This window comes from Musa acuminata, chromosome BXJ3-3 (assembly GCF_036884655.1).
Source record: "Musa acuminata AAA Group cultivar baxijiao chromosome BXJ3-3, Cavendish_Baxijiao_AAA, whole genome shotgun sequence".
Lineage (NCBI taxonomy): Eukaryota > Viridiplantae > Streptophyta > Magnoliopsida > Zingiberales > Musaceae > Musa > Musa acuminata.
In genome coordinates, this window is record NC_088351.1 from 39,693,554 (window position 1) to 39,714,918 (window position 21,365).

Below are 21,365 nucleotides of genomic sequence, written 5' to 3' on the forward strand. Positions count from 1 at the left end.
GGTCCGTACCGTTAAACGCAGCCACCGCCCAAAACCCTCCCCGTTCGGATAAACCGCCGCCCACTTCTTTCGCTCCTGCGCCAAACCCTTCAATTCGAAAGCCCGACGCTTCGAGATGCCCATTTTAAATCTCCTGTCTGCGAGCTCCGGCGATCCCCTTCTCTCCTGTCGGGTCTCCGCCGGATCCCGCCAATGCGCCGCCGTCGCCGCCCTCTTCCCATCGCCGCCGACCTCTCTCCACCTCCGGCTACGCTCCAAGCCCTTTCGTCTATGGACGAAAACCCTCCATGGAGCTCGGTTCCGTCGATCTCTCGTGGTCTTCCAAAAGCTTGATGCCGATCGAAATGTCAGCGCCAGAGATGATGATTTCATAACTAGGGTTTTGAAGGAGAATCCTAGCCAGGTGGAGCCCAAGTTCCTGGTCGGAGATCGGTTTGTTACGTTGAGGGAGAAGCAAAGATCAGGTAAAGATTTGAACTTTGGTGTAATTCAGTTATTGAAGCGGTTGTTTGGGCGGTCCGGGACTAGGAAGGAGGGAGTCGAGGGCGGTGGGAGGAAGGAAGGAGAAGCTGCAGAACCTGTGTATCTTAAGGATCTACTAAGGGAATTCAAGGGCAAACTATATGTTCCCGAGGAGGTGTTCAGGGAAAATTTATCAGAAGAGGAAGAGTTCGAGAAGAATGTACAGGAGCTTCCATTGATGAGCTTCGAGGATTTTCAGAAGCATCTAAAAGCTGACAAAATTAAATTGTTGACGTCAAAGTCGACATTTGATTATTCTTCTGAAATTTATTATAGAGATTTTCTTGTCGACTTGAAAGAGATTCCAGGTGACAGAAACATACAGAAAACTAAATGGTAGGAACATGATTTTTCTTTCTTGTTGCGTAATTAAATACGATTATGGGTTTGATTTTACAGTTTATCTGGGTTTGCTCATTTCGCAGGGTGATTAGGTTAAGTGCGAGTCAAGCACGGGCAGCATTGGAGGAGTACAATGGACCACAGTATGAGATCGAAAAACACACCATGGTTGGCTATTAATTTTATTTACAGAAACAGAGGCTTTTTTTTTAGATTAATACAAATCAAGCAATTCTGATTGTTTTGATGAACATGTTATACAGAATGCTCTTTACTTTTTGTCTTCTGAAACACACATTTTTTTATAAGGGTTCAGAACTTTTTTTTCTCTCTATCTCAGAGGATTTATATGTAAAACATAAATCGTTAAGCAAAGAGCCAAAGGAACATTTTAATGATAGATTCCCATATCATTCAGATGATATGCTACATATTGCATATTTCTGATGTTGTGCTACAATCACAAGCATGCCATTAAAGTATTAAACTAGAACCCCAATTTTACACTTTTTGAATCTTTGTTTTCTGTTACACAAGATGCAGTACACCATTGTGACCAATTACACAATCAAGCTATGGAAGAAGAATTGAAGTTATAGTTCTATTTGCAAGTGGACCATTGAATCTGTCTACTTAGCATTGCTATAACATTTTGTTTATCTTGCACGGTAGTGACTGTTTATTGTGATTGTTTGAAATATTTTTTGGCTTTTACTTGGTATTTCTTGATCATCTGATTCCATTTCTGCAGTCTTATGTTGGGAAATCACTTGAATACCCTCATCCAGTGGCCTCTTCGATATCAAGCAGAGTCATGGTTGAACTTGCGATGGCAACAGCATTGATAGCTGCTGCAGCTGCAGTTATTGTAGGTTTTGTGGCATCTGCAGCTTTTGCAATAACCAGTTTTCTATATGCTGCTACTATTTATTTTGTCTGGCCTCTATCAAGGCCTTTCGTGAAGCTTGTTCTGGGTATAGTCTCCAGTATTGCAGAACGTATGTGGGAGAATGTCGTTGATATATTCAGTGAAGGAGGTTTTTTCTCCAAAATATATGAATTTTACACTTTCGGTGGTGTCTCTGCCAGCCTTGTGATGCTAAAACCTATCATGCTGGTTCTTATCACTATGGTTCTCCTTGTTCGATTTACTCTGTCGAGAAGGCCAAAAAACTTTAGGAAATGGGTGATTCCTTCTTCCTGTTTCAATTAGTATCTTTGCTTGAATATGATTCTGTTTTGGATGCTGCAATGAGAAAAATCTTCTTGGCCCTACCATATGGTTTTGACATGAACATATATTCGGCAGGATATATGGCAAGGGATTGAATTTGGACATTCCAAATCACAGGCCCGAGTTGATGTAAGTCTTCTTTGGCTTCAGAACACCCATTATAGCACAAATATACTATGTCATCAATAGCACATATTCACCCACAGCAATCATCCCTTATATTCTGGTAATCAGGGTTCTACTGGGGTAAAGTTCAGTGACGTGGCAGGGATAGATGATGCAGTTGAGGAACTTCAGGAGGTCAGCCTTCATGCCAACTATGAACTCTAGAACAGTCTTGTTGTCCCTTATAGTTTATTGTATCCATACCAATTATATGAAAGATGCTTATTAATGTCTTGTCTTCTACTAATGTGAAAAAAATTTCTGGTCATTTGCTTAACAAATTTATGGTATTTGAATTCTTTTCTTCGTTTATTTTAGAAGAAAGACAAATGATTTACCACAAGGTTGAATATCATGGTTCAACATTGGTATTAGTTGGTGATTAAACCTATATAATTCTGGTATGGATCAATGTATCAGTACTAGGTGTGGTCCTCCCAGACCAAAGAGAGATGGAGAGAAGAGGCAAGGAGGAAGAAGGGGAGAAGATGGAAGCAGAGGACGAAGAGGTGGCGGTGGCTATGCGGTGGATGGAGGAAGAAGCAACATCGCAGCAACGAAGAGGAAAAGAGGTGAAGAGAGAGAGAGAGAGAGCAAAACAAAAATAAAAAAGAGAGAAAAATCTGTTGGAAAGATATAAAAAAATTGATAGGGTATCCAGCAATAGGTTTACAGCTCGTTGCACCAAGTTAGAACCATAAAAGGTGGATGATATGCTCGGTAAAGTATCTATACTATACACAAAAACTGGTGATTCATCTACTGCCTCATGGTCGGACCAGTAAATATTGGTCCATGCTGACTGGTACACCCAGTTTTTTATACCTATATTTACCATATCCTTGCCATTTGATACCTGTGAAATTTCAGGAGAACTTGTTATCATATAAATCCAGTTTTGATTTGTTTCTTAACCAGGTAAGCAATCCTACATAGCTGCTCAAGCCATCATAGTTAGATTCTATTTCATCAACTATTCTGAATGAAGCAAACAACAAGAAAATAAAGGCATGATTATGAAGATAACATCTTCTTTTGGAAAATAGTTTGGTGATTTATAAGCTACTACATGATTGAATTTGTATGTTCTAAACTTGTAAGTAAAATTAATCTCCAACTTGACCCTCAAGGACAGCTAATGTGTCTTCAGGTGCAAGTACTGGTACCACTGAGAAACTCCCTTGTACTGTACCTTTCTTGGAAACTGCTTTGCAGTAACAGAATATTTAGTTTCTGTTTGTACTGTATTCAGACCTTTTTTTACTTTCTTTGAGTGTTGGTTGCAGTGGTTCTTCCCAGAGTTCTCTGATATTGACTCAATTCTTTTCTGTGATTCCAGTAGGATGGAGAAGTTTATGCAGAAATGCAGACACTATTTATAAACTTATCCTGCATATGTCTTTGAATTTTTCTGGTTCATGTCATGTATTACGTTAATTCAATAACCTTAACATTAAGCTGTCATTGGTAGTACATTCCATGTTGATGAACATAAGGGTCCCCCCTATTGATTTTTTGGTTTTCATATTCTACATATGCATTATATGTAAGTTATAGCGGGATAATGATTCTAACTCCATTTGATTATTTAGCTGGTGAGATATTTGAAGAACCCAGAACTATTTGATAAGATAGGTATCAAGCCTCCACATGGCGTCCTTTTGGAAGGTCCTCCTGGCTGTGGAAAGGTAAGTCACATTATTATTTGTTAATGGTAAAATTCATTCTTTTTGTATTGATTCATCTTTTTCTACATTACTTCTTAGACTCTTGTTGCCAAGGCTATTGCTGGTGAAGCTCATGTACCATTTTATCAAATGGCTGGTTCTGAGTTTGTTGAAGTTCTAGTTGGTGTTGGATCTGCTCGAATACGGGATCTTTTTATGAGAGCCAAGGTATCGATGATGCCGAAGTTCATTATATGTAGAACAATGACTTGTAGTTATAAATGCTTTTCTTGGTTAACAGGATTTCTATCTTCACCAAGCTTTGTTCTGCATGGAATTCTTTTTGATTTTTTATCAGTATCTGAAAAGGAATGATGAGATATATCCTATATAATATAATTCTCATCTATCTATGAATCACAAGGGAGTTAAGCTATACGCTCTACTGATCAGTGGATTTTATAATTGTAGTACTCGGTCCAAAAAGATCTGATGATCTTTTTTTTTTGGGGGGGGGGGTTTAGAATGCAACAGTTATATGTTCTTGTTCTTTTTTCTTTTTGTGGTCGGATCAGTTGTTGGCTGATAATTATTCTGATTATTGTCTTTCTGCTGGAGCTGATAAGACTTCCATTATGACAGAGCATCTATTGCCTTCTAATGATATGTATGTGCAGGTAAACAAACCAGCAGTTGTCTTTGTCGATGAGATTGATGCGTTGGCAACTAGGTAACATGATGCTCTTAACAGCTTAATTCACTGACAGCCTTAATGTTTTCTCATGATTTTTTTTCTTTGTATATTTATTTTGTCATTGTTTCCTTTCTCATACTGCTATTACATCTGTTGGGGTTAATATATGGTTAAAGTAGCCGTTCTTAAATTCTCTTCTAGTTGATATCATACTAAGATCACATGTAGGGCTTTTGGCCCTATTTTAAGCAAAGTTTGACTACTCTTGTGAGTACTTTTTACATAATTTTATTTGTTGATACATGATTTGGAGGATCATAAGCTTCATTTCCTTTCCACCAAAGGGAGGATTATAAGCTTCGTCTTTTGTTCAACTCGAGCTAGATATTCCAAATATTTTCAATTTATGATATGGGTATTTGAATGGTTATGCCGCTCTCTGACATTATAGCATCTGTGATTTTTAAAATTGTTTTTGAGTGTCTTTACAATCAGTACGAACATCTACACACTTTTTGTCCAACAACCAGTTACGGTTCCAATTCACATGAACTGTGTCCATAAGTTTTGCCATGATTTAGGTTGTGAACTGTCTGTTGTTTGCACATATGTGCATGCACTTGTAAAATAATGTAGAATTCAATTAAGTAGGAGACATGTTATCGCCTTTGTTTTGATATCATTTAATGCACAATAATTGGGAAACTTATATCTTCTTGTTGCAGGCGCCAAGGAATTTTCAATGAATCTACCAACTACTTTTACAATGCTGCGACTCAGGAGAGAGAGACTACACTTAACCAGCTACTGATAGAGCTTGATGGTTTTGATACTGGAAAAGGTGTTATCTTTCTGGGTGCCACTAATCGTATGGATCTATTAGATCCTGCACTCCTTCGTCCTGGTCGCTTTGACCGCAAGGTTTGCTATATGGTCTTATGCCATTGTATGTATCCATATAAAAGGGTTTTTTATGTACATTTAAAAATAAACTATTATTTATGGTAACCTCGTTAACTTGTGCTTTAGTTTATGTTTGTGCATCCCAGTGCTTCAAAATGTGGTTGATTCAGTGTATATGTAGCAGCATACTTGCATGTGGTTGCATTACCATGCTTTATGAAGTTATATGCCTGAATATGCAGCATTGTTTTATATATGTGAAACACATTATGCATGTATGATTCACATATACATAAAAATATTTTATATTTGTAGTTTATATTTCTATTCTTTGTAGTATCATTTCTACTATTACTGTTATCTTAGGACTATATATATGAAACCTATTATCAATTTAGACTTGACTGTATAATTATATATTTACACAATTAAATTATTAATTTGAATATTTTCACTAATTCGTATGTGGTTGCTTATGAATTAAGGCTGATTTGTAACTGTTTGATACTTCTACTGGTGGGTTGATGCCTCAATATGTGTAGATGCCGTTAATATGTTCTCTTCTCCAATGATGGTTGAAATTCTATCATCTTAAAACTCCTATTGTTTTCAGATTAGAATACGTCCTCCTGGGGCAAAGGGGCGATTGGATATCTTGAAGGTTCATGCACGTAAAGTCAAGATGTCGCCAACAGTTGACCTGTCAACCTATGCTCAAAATTTGCCTGGTTTTGATCCTCTTCTACTTCTTTTTTTCCCCTTAATCTTCTGCTCTCAAAAGATGTTTAATATTTATATCATTTTTCTCAACTATCTAGGACAGCCACAATGTTGGTCACGTTCTGAGAATGTGGCCGTTTGTTAACTTTGTTCAAGCCACATGCATATTTTGTGTAGTCTGCATGTGCTTGGATACAGTAAATAACTCTTCTGTCACCTTGTTACTGTAGAAAAATAGTGAAATCAAAACTCTGAATCATCATTTAGTTGAACAGAAGTTACCTTTAGAAGAAAATATTATATCAATGAAGTATGGAAGAGAGAACACAGATGGAAACAGATTCTAGATGACTATAAATGTATACCTTGCATTTATTGTTAAAATAATATGCACCAGGAGGTACAGTTATCTATGAGTGTTCATATGGTTGTCTTCTTTCAAATGTTCAGAGGGAGATAATCTTTGGAGTGGAAGAATGGTTTTTAATAATGTAGAAATTAGGGAAAGTGATAAGGTCGAAAAATGCCAATTTTGGTTAGCCTAAAGTGATGGATTGATGAAAGAATCTTACTGATGCTACTATAGTGGATAGATTATAACTACACCATCGTGGTTTGAAGTAATCATCAACCTGTTTTCAGCTTATTATGTTTACTTTGGAATTATAAATGTATTTTGTAGGATGGACGGGGGCTAAGTTGGCACAGCTGGTGCAAGAGTCAGCGCTGGTGGCAGTCAGGAGAGGTCACGAATCAATACTTCAGTCTGACATGGATGATGCAGTCGATCGGCTGACGGTAGGGCCTAAGCGCTTAGGAATTGAATTAGGCCATCAAGGGCAATGCCGAAGGGCTGTTACCGAGGTTGGAGTTGCACTTACATCCCATTTGCTCAGGCGCTATGAAAATGCCAGAGTCGAATTTTGTGAACGCATTTCAATCATTCCCCGTGGCCAGGTTCTTTTTCGCTTTTGTTTTGATTGCAACAATTTTGTATGATCACATATCGTTTGCTGCATGCTTTTAGAATGTTTTCAGTCCAAATATTCCTCTAGATTTATTACATCAAAGGGATCATTGTTAACGAAGTCATACAAATGCTTGCAGGCCCTTTCCCAAATTGTATTTCTTCACCTCGATGAAGAGTCATACATGTTTGAAAGACGACCCCAGTTACTGCATCGTCTTCAGGTATATTTGTGGAAATTCAGGTGTATTTGTGGAAATACTATTGTTCGATAGACCTTCCGAATTTTCTTGGACTCTTTTGTTTGTATGTTTCATTCATAAAGGTGTTCTTGGGAGGGAGAGCTGCCGAAGAGGTTATATATGGACGAGACACCTCAAAAGCATCCTTGAAGTATCTTCAAGATGCCACATGCCTGGCTCGCAAAATGCTAACCATGTAAAGAACCTCAACTTTTCACATATCGATGATGTTCCCCTTTAATCTTTCTTGTGATTGCGTAACAGTTGGAACTTGGAGAATCCTATGACCATCCACGGAGAGTCCTTTCCTTGGAAAAAGAAGCCAAAGTTTATAGGCCCGAAGTTGGATTTCGAAAAAGAACTTTATGATCACTACGGGCTTGTAGAACCTTCGATCAACTTCGATCTCGATGATGCCGTCGCCCGGAGAACCGAAGAGCTGCTGCGTGACATGTACGAGAAAACCGTGTCCTTGTTGAAAACACACGTCGCGGCCCTTGCGAAGTCAGTGAAGGTATCTATGGTTGGCTTCAGCCGTCGGGTCTTCTTATTCATCGTCATTTTAGTTCATTGCATAGCTCGCTCAATGGTGTCAACCATGCAGGTTCTCCTGGATAACAAGGAAATAAGTGGAGATCAAATCGAATTCATATTGAACAGTTACCCAGCAGAAACCCCAGTAAAGCTCATCTTGGAGGAGAAAGACCCGGGGAGCCTGCCATTCTTCCAGGTGGATGGGGACCGTAACACGGCGTTGCCGAAGCTGATACCGGTTGGAGAAGCAGCAGCTCAGTGACATGGCCGAGGGCCGATGTGTCTGTGGGCTTACCCAGGAATCGTTCGTTCGTGCGAGTAACGTGTTCACTTTGATCCCCAAGCTTAGCGTCTGTCATTAGTAACCGGGCATTAGCATCAATGAAATGTGTTCTGCTTTGGTTGCACACCTGTGTCCTAAATGCGTATGCTTTTATTGTTTTGAGATAAGAGTACAGCGTTGGCGGAAAGCACGTGCAAGACCGATGCGCGTAGACACCACCGCTCTTCCTGTGCATGTCGTCGCAACGGCTATGTGGATGACACGCCGCCCGAGCCACGAGCGAGCGCAGCGGAGGCTGGCAGGAAGGCGACGACAAGCCGGAGTCAATCCCGGGTTCCCATGTGCCGCCTCGCTGCCGCTCTTCTCTCCCACCCGTTTCGTCCTCTTTCGCGTCTCTCTCTGTCGCTCTTTTTTCCGGCTTCCGAAGCACGTCTTTAACTTTTCTGAAGAATAATAATATATTCGGCAGTCTTCTTCGTTGCAGACGTTGATGGACGTCTCCGGGCTATTTATTGTACTCGTCGCGGCGATGGAAGAACAAGGCTTCTAAAAAGCAAGCGCGTACTCAGGTGCTGGTTTGGTCATTAATCAACCATTTTGTTCATGTCACTCTCACTACATTAGTCCAAGGAAGACGGTGTTTTGACACAGTAAAAAAGGGGGAAAAGAAAGCATGATTTTTGCCGGTTTCTCTCTCTTGCCGCTACAGTGGCGCCGGTCTCATTTCCTCGAGGGCCACCGAACGGAGACGCCATGCTCGCTGCCGCTGCTAACACCCGCGCGGCATGAACCCCACCCTCGACTTCTCCGCGTCGAACACCACCCGGAACCCTTGCTGCTGTATGTTGCCGATGATGGAAACGCCGCTGTCGGTCCCGGCGAAGGCGAAGCAGAAGGTGCCCTTCGTGTCCACTGGGATGAGGTAGTTCTCCGCCGGCAGCGACACTGCCGCACCGCCGGCGAGGTGCAACACCACCGTCGGCACCTTCACCTCCGTCCGCCCGGACAGGTCGTAGCATGTGTCGAAGAGGGAGAAGCCTCCCGGCGCCAGCTTCAGGCCCGAAACCCCGGCCTTGAAGGCGTCGCGCAGAGCCTGGTATGCTGGCCGCGCCAGCCGCGTCACTGATGTGCCCGAGTCCACGATCACCCCTCCCCTCCCCGTCGTCGGATCCAGCCGGAGGTCGGACGCCAAGACTCCGGTCACTCGCGTCCCGCCCACGCTCACCCCCATGAGTTCGACGTAATAGAAAGTGTCGACCTTGGGGTTCCGCACCATGGGCGTGTACGCGACCCGCGCGGAGGACCTGGGCACCGCTGAGCCGCCGAACACCACCGAAGATGACCGGTTCGGCGCGCCGGCGGAGGTACGGTCCACCAGGCAGTACGAGAACATGCGGCCGAACCGTCGGCCGGCCTGAGACGGGAAGGAGAGGCTTCCCCGCCCGAGACCGAGGAGACCCGCGGCGGCGACGAAGAGGCCCTCGTTGTCGTGGCCGCACCCGAGGGCGATGCGCGGCACTCGGGCACTTCTTCGAAAAGTGAGGGTCTCGGTGGAGAACTCGCCGGTGGTGATGGATCCGTCGCCGTAGGAGACCTGGTAGAGGCAGCTACGGCGGCGAGTGTCGCACCCCGCGACATCGAGGCGGCGACAAAGCGGGGCACCGCAGGGGACGGCAGCGTAAGAGCGGGAACTGCGGGGGTCAAAGATGGGGTCGGACTGGGAGTAGCAGCGGCGGCAGGGCGCGCACTGGAGCCAGACGACGTCGCTACCGGTGTCGAGCACCATGTAGGCGTACCTCGCGGGCGTGCCAATCCCGATCCGAGCGAAGTACTCGCCGCTGCCCTGGGCAAGGCCGGACACCACCTTACTACTGAACCCCCGTCGGCTGGTCACGTTCGCAGCCGGCGGCGCCGTCGCCACTGCGAGGATCTGAGAGAGTGTCTCGACTCGAGCAGCGTCACGGTCGAGGCGGAGAAGAAAGATCTGCTCCGCGGCGGTGGTGTCAGCCAGGAGGGAGTCACGGTGGGAAAGGTGGACATGGAGAGAAGAGGAAGGGGAAGAGGGGAGAGTCGTCTCAGATTCCACTGCCGAGGCGAGGTTTTCGTCGCCGTCGTCGGCGTCCTCCGAGAGGAGGGGTTTGGAGCTCACGAGGGGGGTGACAACGAGGGTTTGGTAGGCTAGTGGCTTCGAAGTGCCATTTGCCACGGCGAGGAGGCGGAGAGAGAGGAGGAGAAGAAGAAGCAACGGGTGAGACGCGGTGACCGCCATCGAAGGGGAGACAGAGAGACAGAGAGGGGGCTGAGCTCAGTGGGGAGTAGTGAGAGAACTACGAGGCCGTAGCATAATAAAGAAGGAAACGAGAAGGGGTGTGTGGAGGCTAATAATAAGAAGCGGACGGTGGTTGGGGTGTTCGGGTGCGGTGGACCGGAATAAATGCCTTTATGACCAAAATATCCCTTCTCTTGTTCCCCGTGTATGCTTGCGGTATTTGCGGAAGAAGTAACGGTGTGACGCCGTGAGCTCCTCCGTCTATGCGTGTTCGTGGGAGTGACTGAGCTTCCACCGTTTTTGCGTTCGACGTCCGGTTAAATGATGCCTGCCGCCTAGCGGCCATCAAACACTCATTGCCATTCCTGATATCTTTGCCCCAGTCTTCATTCTTATCCGCGACTCTCTGCACTTCTCGTAATTTCTTGTGAACCGGACCGTCGCCATTTCTTGGTTCCGGTTCGTGCTCCACCCGACCCGCTCGACTCGATTTTAGGATTCTCTTATCATTTGTTTCACGCCATGTGTTGAGTATTGTTTTCTCTCTCTATCTTTTATTCATTTCACTTGATGATCGATCAATCGATTTAAAAATAAAAATAAATTATTTTCTAATACATTTCACCATCTCGAAATTCTAAAAGAACATATATATTTTTTTTTACTTATTAAGAGTTGACATTACTGTTTCTACTCTCTTCAAGAAATGATTTTTGTCATCACATCCTTTCTCAAATCACTTTTTTCTAGTTCTTCACTTTGCTTGAATTAGTTAACTATTTATGGTATTTGTTCCTCTTAACTTCAAGATTTGATATGCATCCTTGGAAATGAGACTTTACTACATGCATGTATCATTATGCTTGATCTCCATCAGTCTAACTTCTGACTGTTCTAAATGACATCGATATCCTTTACCAACTCTCTGTGATTAGAGCATGTAGGAACTCCAAGGTTTCTATGAACTTGCAAGTCTATTGGTGTAAAAATTGTCAACCTCACTGTAAAAACCTGCAGATCTCACCACTGTTCCAAGTCCTGTTCATCCTCGCTCTACCAAGTGAAGTAGGGACAAAGCATGTAGGTGCCCCTCCGCTGGAATCATGTGACACTACTTCCCCGGCCTTATTTTGACCAATGTACTCACTGAAACACTGAATCACTTGCCAATTCTTCTTTGGCCTCTGATACATAATGCCAACAGAGTCGCTGCAAATGATGGCCAGCTACTACTAACCTCATGTCATCTGTGCTTGCTTTCATTCCTCTGCTGAAATGATGCTTCAATTGTTACGACAAGCAGAGCTGCATACTATGCTTACCTCCCAACTTCTCACAGTAAAAAGGGAAAAAAAAGAAAGCCGGAGGGGGAAGAAGATAAAAGTAGGCAAAGCAGCTCAAAGCCTGTAGCCTTTGGAGACGTGTTGGTGACTTTGCTGCTTTACCCATCACACCTGTCATGCTAAGCTTGGAAGAGAGATGTTGGCAGAGAGGGGATGCCCGGTTGTGTCCCACTGCATTAAAGAAAGAAACATGGAGAGGACAGGGGGACCCCTCTGTTTCCAATCCTTCACTCGTGTTTTCCTTGTGCCTTCTGATGGTAGCTGGAAAGCAGAAAGGAGAGGTGTGAGACAGAAGAAAGAGAGAAAGGAAGATGCTATGTGTTGGTAATGGCATCCTCACATGGATCATTATGAACAACCATGTGAGAGGCAGCATTGTTTGACACTCGAGTTGTGGAACAAAATGGATCCAGCTCAGTTGCATGAGGTGCAAGCTTCCAAGTCTTCATTGACACCTGATCAGGTGGAAGCTTTTCGGAGAGGCAATGCATGTTAGGCAATTTAAGCCCAAAGAAGAAGACACAATTTAGTAGGACACAGATGAAGAAATCTGTGTGCTATCAGCGCATGTTCTTCTGCTTACATCGACATTACATGCTGGCTTGACATGAATAGAATAAGGAGCCTTGTCAAGGTTCTCATGTGGGCAAGACAAAGGCTAAGAGGTTTTAGTAATAATACACATAAAGATACGAGTTAGAGAAGACTGTCATCAGCTAAGGGGGAGGTGTTGGGCACAGACGCCGTATCCGAGAGGACATCGACGTAATCGTTGCATGCTACCGAATCTAACCCAAAAGCATAAAGCTAATGAAAACCTTACCACATCATATCTTTTTGGTGCGGATTGTTCCATCGATATCTAGTCATGAGTGGATAGCCAATAGCGGCAGTGTGCTTCGCCCTGCAAAAGAGGTCAGGTGTCAATTATGTCGAAGAATAGTCAGTGATGATGTTTGATGACTTTGATGCCCAAAATGAATTCGGGACCTCAGCCTCGTGTGCGTACAAAGAATCTAAATCTAATCGATGATATGGTGGTGCACTGCCGAATCCTCACAAGTGCTTTCTCAAAGCGAGATATACCTGCACACAGCGTAAGTTGCAAGGTTTAAGGGTCTGAAGGATTGGAAGGAGGACAAGAACTTGTTCTTCTCCTTTGCTTTTCTTGCAATGTCACCTGAAATGTTGCGAAAGCAGCAGATTCGTGTCTCCGCCGCTCGAAGAACGAATTCCTTGCAATTTACTTCTCTTTGGCCAACAGAGCAATAGCAGAGATTTGGGTGCTTCAACTCATTTCCACATGACTTGATCTGTTGGGTGGATGAAGTAAAAGATCCGTCAAGTGACACTGCGTATGAGAATTTGGAAACAGAGAGTTAAAAGCCATATATCTTTGACTTCTTTGGGACAATTCACCAAGCAGATGATAGGCATAACAGAGAAGCAATGCCATGTAGCAAAAAGTGATACACCTTTCCCATGCCGACTTCAGGACCAAGAATAAGCTGCCGGAGATGCTCTCCCGTGGGGGATGCTCGCCAGGTGTTTGATCGGATACCCGACCGCAGACGGGACTCCTGCCATATGATGATGGATGGATAGGTTATGTGGTGAACAAACATGGTAGCACATTAATCTACGAACAAACATATTATTTCTAGATCCACACCATCCTTCTTCGATATCAATTGAAGAATTGATGGAGATGGCCTGAGACCAAAATGACATCAACCTATCGATAAATTCTGCCAACCTTACCACATCGTACGAGGCCACAAACATACGGTGACTCTTGTGTGATCCAAAGTTAGTGCTGCATGCACAGCCTCAGGAAAGAGAGAAATCTACCTAATTATACTACATCCTACGGGGAAACCTTATAATAGAACTGAGAATTTGTAGCATCTCTTAGTGACTGATGAAATGCTACAAGATTGTCCACATTGCAGAAAATTACGGAAAAGATCAGGTAACAACTATTGATCTAATTCAAAGGATGATGGAGGTCGTCTGATGAAGATGATGGATAATTAGAAAGTCCAAGAATGACAAAACCAAACAAGTGGGAAGATTGTGACAATTACTGTAAGACCTACACATCATCATCAGTAATAACTCCAACAACTCGGGATAGTAAAAGATGGGCACAATCTTGTGGCACTTGATCATTCGTGTGGCTAACTGTCCAGGATCCTCAACAGACTGCAGTAGCAACTGTGTAAGTTAAACTAAATCCATTGTGTCTAGAACCACCTCACCCCCTGCCACGGCCACAAGCCACCTGAACTGTCGGCTTAAGAAATTTTGTAGTGCACATGGACCATCGAGGAAGTACTCTTATCGCTCAAAAAGAGCATACGAGAATGCTGCTACAATGATCAAAGCATATAAGCAGTAACTGCATATACCTTATTGCTCCATTGATCCTGATCAGCAGTTTTTCCCCCCCCCTCTTCTTGTGTACTTGTATGAACCCTACAAAGTTTATGCTGTATCAAACTCGTCTGTCATAAAAGAAAGGCACATATGATTCATAAAAGAAAATGCAAAAGCCATAATACTTGATAACTTAATGAAAACAACTGTTTCTTTTTTCACTTTCAATGATCAAAAGAGCATGGCGTATGGACTACAATTTCAATTTCAACCTGTCTCCCCTCATTCTTCAGTGTGATAAAGGCTTTTCTCTTCTCTTCGGTTTCTCATGCTCCCCCAGCGTCATCTCCTACTCAATTAAGTCGAGATACATGAGTATATATGATAGCAGCTGCAATTTTTATCAAGATATCAAGGAAACCTCCAGATTGATAGAAATTTGAATGTAGATTATTGATAAGACTCTAGGGTTTTATCATGGGAGAATGAGAGAAAAGGGAATGATCACTTTGAGAGGATCGACCTCCTTGATCACTTTGAGGGGATCGACCTCCTAGGGTTTTGTCAAAAGACCGAATAATATTTCATTGTAGAAACGATTACATCACTATTTATAGAGTTCCACCTAGAGTCCATCAGGACTTGGACTCTTAATAATAAATAAACCTCTACCCGACTCTATCTGAACTAAACATACTCAATAAACATTATTCAAAAGCTCAGAAAATAAAAGAGTCCTAACAATTACGCCTCACGCAGCTAAACCAAGGGCAGAAGAAGAGAAAAAGGGATGGTAAAGAAGGTGATGATTGTTTCAAATGGCAATTACAATATACCATTGCTTCTTTTTCCGTATTATAAGCTTCCACAAATCATGGAAGACCAAAAAAACATAAAGGTCAACATGAAATCAAGTTATATGATAACTATTAGCACATAAATCATCTACGAGCTTGATGTTATAGCAGTAGCAGGTTTATCCTACAAGGGACTAAACACACTTCAGAGTCTCGTCCGAGGGTTTTCCTACATTAGGTTAGAGAACATGCTCTTCTTTTGTAGTCGTAACTAAACCTAGTACCAACATCAATGATCATGAAGAATAATTGAATTTGTATCCAAAAAGTAGATTTCAACCTTAGTTCTTACCCAAATTTGCCAAGTATCATCCTGAAGTCTAGGACACAACTAATTGTCTCTCGGAAAGATATTGTTTATCAGCAAGTCCTTTTGTACTAGCAAATAAAAATGGCATAATATTTATCTAGGCAGCACTGAAATTAGTATTCAATAAGATGAAGACTCAGATGAGACTCCAGTATTTAGTACCCTAATTTCGGACCGAGTGTAGAACCTTTTCAGCTCTTACCCTCTTAGAATGCGTAAAAGTTGCAACAAGCTAACAATTAAGGTGACCACTAAATTATACATCAGCCAGTCACAGATATCATGTACAGGTTGCTGATGGTCTGTAAATCCTCAAAGCGATTAAACCAATAGCATCATCTTGTCACACTTATGTTGAATATGTAATAGATTTTCAAAAGATAAAAGATGTAAGACAATTTAGACTTTGTAAGTTCTCGAACAAACTGAAGTATTCAGAATAGATCAAGTTTCAGAAACACACTAAGCAGAGATCAAAAGCATATTCAACAGAAAGAAAATGAACAGAAACATTAACTAGAAATCAACCAAAAAGAAAAACAACAATGGATTCATTTCAAAACATAATCATCATTTATCCCCTGGATCTCATAAATGCAAGAAAGAGCATGTGAAATCTGTTGCTGTAATGGATTTTGGACAAGTTGGATCACACATTTGAATAAGCTTTTCCAATTTCTTTCTATAACATACAAGACCACTCATCCAAACAACATTAGATAAACTGACTCCAAATACCAGTAAATCCAAAGTCCAAATACGCATGCACATCTATGTGTGTGCATGCCACAGGTAAAAGATCTCCACAGAGGTCCTTGCCACAAGCGCTTGCAGCACAACCAACTGAAATGAAAGGTAGTGGGATTTGCCTAATTGCAGTAAACATGTTGCACTATTAATTGATCAATAAGCTATATTTCTGACATTCTTTAGTGAATCTTTACTTTAATTCACCCAACACTGTTATGAAGAAACACATGTTCGTAGCATAAACAGGTTTTTGCACAGAAGTACTCACCTGATCGTCTTCTCTGCGTCAAGTCACCAAACACCCTCCTCGTTATCTTTATTCTCCTCAGAATATGGCACTTCATCTCCATCCGCCTGCTTCGCAGTTGCAACAGACTTTATCATCAGCATTATCAATCCCTCCTTTTACCTATCCAACAAATTGCTTCGCAATTAGGGTGAAATATAATGACAAGAACAAACACATCTTTCAAAAATAAATATACAAACTCAATAGTCTCATCAGTTGTCATTCCCCAATTCCCATGGCCTGCACCATTCCGTTACATACCAGAGTCATCAGCATCTTCACTTCCTCCGGCACCATCGACGCCTCCATACAGCCGGAAGGTCCACCAGGATAGTGGTGTTCCCACCTTCCTTGCCTCTCTCACTGCAAGACCAAATAGCTCCAATAAACTCTAGACTCGGAGGCGAAATACCTCGAAGCATACGGCGAGCGCCGCGCTCGCGAGGGAGATGGAGGCGAGAGAGGCGATTTTGGCGAACATAAATAGGAGGCTGTTTCGGGAGATAAAAGTACGGAAATAGTCACCGAATTTTAGTCTTACTACGAAATTTCTTCGTTGTATGGGAGGATAATGATGGGTATTTTGGTCAAATGGCTTCTTCGCCTCGATGGTGGTAGTATACTTTTTATGGTGCTTCCTACATATGGATCATGGACCGTTAAATTAAGATCACGCGGATGAGATTCTCCTAGATCGTGCGTATGATGTCGAGACGACGGGTTTGGGGGTCGATCAAACAGACAGCCCTATGAACGGCAGAGATCGTTCCGGAATAGCCACTCGCATATGTACCCCTCACCATGCATTTATTTACCAATAAGTCCTCTAAAATCTACGTCGTAAATGCGTGGACACGTGTCGTCCGACAATCGATCTTATCGATAAATATAGTGATGGAGTGCATATTAAAGAACAAAGCGTCCACATTTTAATTTGCTGTGTGCCTCTCAGGTTTTCGACCTTCAACATCAGTCGGTCAATTCCAAACTACTGGGCGTGATGTGTGCTTTGGAGCATTAAATCTTAATTTGTTGAGCTCCATTATATGTGAATTATTTTGCCAATGTCATCAAATGTTATGGATATTTGCTACATTATTAATGTTGCAAATGCTAATTAATGTAACTACGTAAGGGGGTGGGAGATTCGTCCCTCGGATCGTTCTTGATTCACTGCATGTCGTCGTCTTCTCCACCCACCGGCTTCGACATCAAAGCAGCGTGCGTATCCCCTGACCCTTCATTGTTTCGTTCGATGAACCCAAACCCCGCCCTCTGCTTCGGTATTACTTATAAATGAACGCCTCCGCTTCCATTTATTATCGACCAATTCCACCTGGACTTCGTTCCTCAGCCAGTTCTGATGCTGCCTTGTACGAGCTAAAGCAGCAGCAACAACAAGAAAGGCTCCAATGGAGCCCGGCGAGGGAAGCGACCGGGGTCCCCCCACCCGGTCCGTGTACGAGGATCCTACGACCGCTACGCAGCGGTACACCGGCCCTTCCAGCTACCTGCCCCCGAGCCTCGCCGGCGAGGCGCGGTTTGCAGCCCTGCAGCGCTTCCTGCCCTTCAACGACGACGTGTCCGCGGCGACCGACTCGTACACCTCCGACGAGTTCCGCATGTACGTGTTCAAGGTGCGGCCGTGCCCCCGCGGGCGGTCGCATGACTGGACCGAGTGCCCGTTCCTGCATCCCGGCGAGAAAGCGCGGCGGCGCGATCCCCGGCGCTTCCACTATTCCTGCATACCATGCCCAGACTTCCGCCAAACCGAGGAGTGCAGCTGCGGGGACGCCTGCCAGCTCTCGCACGGCATTTTCGAGACCTGGCTCCACCCGGCACGCTACCGGACCCGGATCTGCAAGGACGGCACCGCCTGCCGACGCCGCGTCTGCTTCTTCGCCCACTGCCCCGAGCAGCTCCGTATCATTCTGCCACTGAGAGCGTCCCCGGCCACGATGGCACCGGCGTCCATGTCGCCGCCGGTGTCGCGGGTGGTGGAGGACGAGGTGGCGGCGAAGCTGGCGAACATGCAGCTGAGCACGGCGGGGCTGCCCATGTGGACGCGGACGGGGCCCGGGTTGCTAGCATCCTTCTGGACACCGGCGAACGTGTCGGAGGAGACAGCGGATGAGGCGTCGGGTTCGAGCGAGTATCAGTTGACGGAGGAGGAGGAGGCAGCGGAGTTTGGATGGATATTGGAATTGCTGAAGGATTAAAGGAGTTAATCATCTTCAGTATCTGTACGTAAATAAAGGAAGAATATCGTTCTTCATATTTGGAGGATAAGGCAAGAAAATAACGAGTAGAGCATATAAGAAATACACATTATATACATCTATCAATTATATTTTTGATATGTTTTTTTCTTTATTATTGATCTCTTTGTTTTTCTTTTTTTGTTTGGAAGTATTCCCTCCCCAACAAATAATTATCTGCTCCTGATAAAAGGAGAACGATGAACACAGTATGCACGTAAGAGAAAGCTTTTACGTGTTGGAATTCATGGAGTGCATGAACACATGCTTACGTCCCCATGGATGATGTGGTCGAAGTAGACACCCTGAGACCCTCAGAAACGAATGCAAAGACGAGACAAAGCAGGCGTCCTCTGACGCTGGTCCATGACAAGCACACACTTCATCGTTGTCGCTCGACGAAAACCTATGCTACCAAATCCTTTTCTTCTCTCAGTCATTGCAGCATGCAGCAAACAAAAGAACAGAATCCACAGATACGTTTTTCCTAAAAGATATTCTGTAATATCATCAATGTGCGTCAGCAAATTAACCTGAATCAAAACCCTAGCAACCCACTCGAAAACACTGCAGAACTGGTGATCGTGGTTTCTGCAGTCTGTATGTAGCTGATTCATTGCAGAAACGAGTGGTGCAGCAACAAATATCTGCACGTACGGAGAAGAGTCGCTTAGATGCCATCGATGTAGATAGATCTGCAGAAGTCTGGGGATGGTTTGCAGGTTGAGAACACGCAGTCTGGTGAACTAAATCCAGTTGTTGTTGTAGTTGCTGCTGCTACAGAAATATGATTTCCAATATGCGAGGAGAGTTCAACTTCGTCATGCAACTGTAGATGACGACTACGGCATGCCATGGTGGAAGATTAGGTAGAAAGGTGGTGTAAAGACGTTCTTCGAGGAGAGGGGTAGGTGGAAGATGGATGCTACTGAAGATCTAGCTAAATATTCTGCTTGATAAACATAGAAGCAGCATTCGATCTTACACCAAGAAACTATGGATCTTGAACAAAAGATTGTATCTCATATCTGAGGAAACCCACTGAGACCGCAACCTATAATTCTTTGAATGTTTGAGCATTTGTGTCCTTGTCGCCATTCTTTCTCGACTCAACTACATCTCCTCACCCTATATTAATCATATCATGTTATGTCAATAATAAAAAGCCTTGCTAAGTACATGATCGACCACATTCATCCTACCACAAAAGGCTTACATATCGATCGACGACGTTCATCCTCCCACGAGAGTCCACATACCGATTGACGTTTAAGATATATGTGACCTCCTCTCTCCCTAATCGCCCTACTCGACTGTCGCCCACACCCACCCAAGCCCTCCCCATCTGTATTTTCTCGTTGTGTGACCGGACAATAAGATTGATCTCGTCTGTCTTTTCTTGTTGCTCAACCGAGTATCATCTTTCACTACAATCCCTTTTGTCTGTCTATCTCCCGTTGCTCAATTGAGTGACTCCTGTTTGATCAACCGGACAATAAGATTGATCATGCTTCGAATCCGAATCCTGGCCGGAATCGAGCGACTCCTCTTCCGACTCGGATTCGGAATCCGATCACTATAAATGTCGCCCCACTCCTGCACTCTTACCGTCAGTGCAATTCTCCGCTGCCCTCTGCCGCTCATCGTTCTTGTCTCCGAACCAAGGAATCGGGAATGGATACCCATTGTGGCCGAGAGGGATGGGGAGTCCAAAGATTATGTCGATGGCGAGATCGCTCAAGCCAAGAATGCGTTGGTTGGGGTAGGAGCTCGGATTCTCTTCTATCCGACCATTGTCCACAACCTTATTAGGAACAAGGTCGAGGCGCAATTCCACTGGTGGGACGAAGTTGATCTGCATACATAATTATGCTAAAATTTCAGGTGGAACATATGAACATGACACCAGAAGCTGCTCTGGAACATGTGCGATCGAGAAGGCCCCGTGTCCGATTGGCTCCATCACAATGGAGGGTATGGAATGTAGCCTTTAACTTTGCACTGCATGAAAATATTTATGGTGTATCTTGTGATGTTAAGCTTTTTCTGCATCTTTACAAGTTGGATTTGCTCCCTCTCTTTCTTTTTTCTTTTGTAATAACTGAGATGCCTATGGACTAATATTTTCAGGCTGTCCAAGAATACAGCAGGCGCAAGTTGGAACTCCCTGCAGTCACTCCAAGCACAGCATACTTTCTTACGGGAGACGAAGTTTTCCTAACTGAAACTGATCTTGAAGGCTATGATCCCGATGAGGATTTGAAGGCTTCAACACTCCATCAAGTGAAATGATCGCGGACCAAATGCTGACATGTTCTATCGGAGATGACGAAGTTCTTGTATCCGGATGTTTTGACTTCGTCACAGTCATGAAAGTTCATTGTTCCATTGCTATTGTTCATTGTTCATCAGATAATAGTTAGAGAGAACACACTATGATTGAGTTTTTTGTAAATCAAAGGTAGAGACAAACGCGTATATACAGTGTGATGAAAATAATAGAAAATAAGAACAGATAAGATTTTTTCAACTATATTAGAAAATCTCTCTATTCTGTTAAAGAAAATTCTTCATTCTATTAAGGAAAATTCTTTCTCTTAATCTATATAAATAAGAAAAGGATATATTAATATATTT

The 21,365-nt window shown here is 43.4% G+C and overlaps 2 protein-coding genes across 2 annotated transcripts; one reads left to right on the forward strand and one right to left on the reverse strand.

Moving 5' to 3' along the window:
• Window positions 1–8,397, forward strand: LOC135633123 (probable inactive ATP-dependent zinc metalloprotease FTSHI 1, chloroplastic). The gene is made up of 15 exons (XM_065142234.1): window positions 1–858; window positions 948–1,032; window positions 1,616–2,050; window positions 2,174–2,227; window positions 2,333–2,398; window positions 3,856–3,951; window positions 4,030–4,158; window positions 4,608–4,660; window positions 5,350–5,545; window positions 6,141–6,255; window positions 6,930–7,204; window positions 7,355–7,438; window positions 7,540–7,652; window positions 7,721–7,970; window positions 8,061–8,397. The coding sequence occupies exons 1-15, from the start codon at window positions 116–118 to the stop codon at window positions 8,250–8,252; spliced, it is 2,886 nt and encodes a 961-aa protein (XP_064998306.1). The 5' UTR covers window positions 1–115; the 3' UTR covers window positions 8,253–8,397.
• A 449-nt stretch (window positions 8,398–8,846) lies between these two features.
• On the reverse strand, window positions 8,847–10,625 carry LOC135633124 (aspartyl protease family protein 2-like). Its single transcript, XM_065142235.1, has one exon. It carries the CDS (start codon window positions 10,540–10,542, stop codon window positions 9,043–9,045), a length of 1,500 nt encoding a protein of 499 aa, XP_064998307.1. The 5' UTR covers window positions 10,543–10,625; the 3' UTR covers window positions 8,847–9,042.
• Window positions 10,626–21,365: the final 10,740 nt, after the last annotated feature.

Bases quoted from the DNA above. Each gene is read 5' to 3' on its own strand.
- LOC135633123 (XM_065142234.1), top strand. From the start codon at position 116: ATGCCCATTTTAAATCTCCTGTCTGCGAGCTCCGGCGATCCCCTTCTC. The intron at 2,228-2,332 runs GTAAGTCTTCTT...TCTGGTAATCAG, and splicing joins AATCACAGGCCCGAGTTGAT to GGTTCTACTGGGGTAAAGTT. The intron at 3,952-4,029 runs GTAAGTCACATT...ATTACTTCTTAG, and splicing joins GTCCTCCTGGCTGTGGAAAG to ACTCTTGTTGCCAAGGCTAT.
- LOC135633124 (XM_065142235.1), bottom strand. From the start codon at position 10,542: ATGGCGGTCACCGCGTCTCACCCGTTGCTTCTTCTTCTCCTCCTCTCT.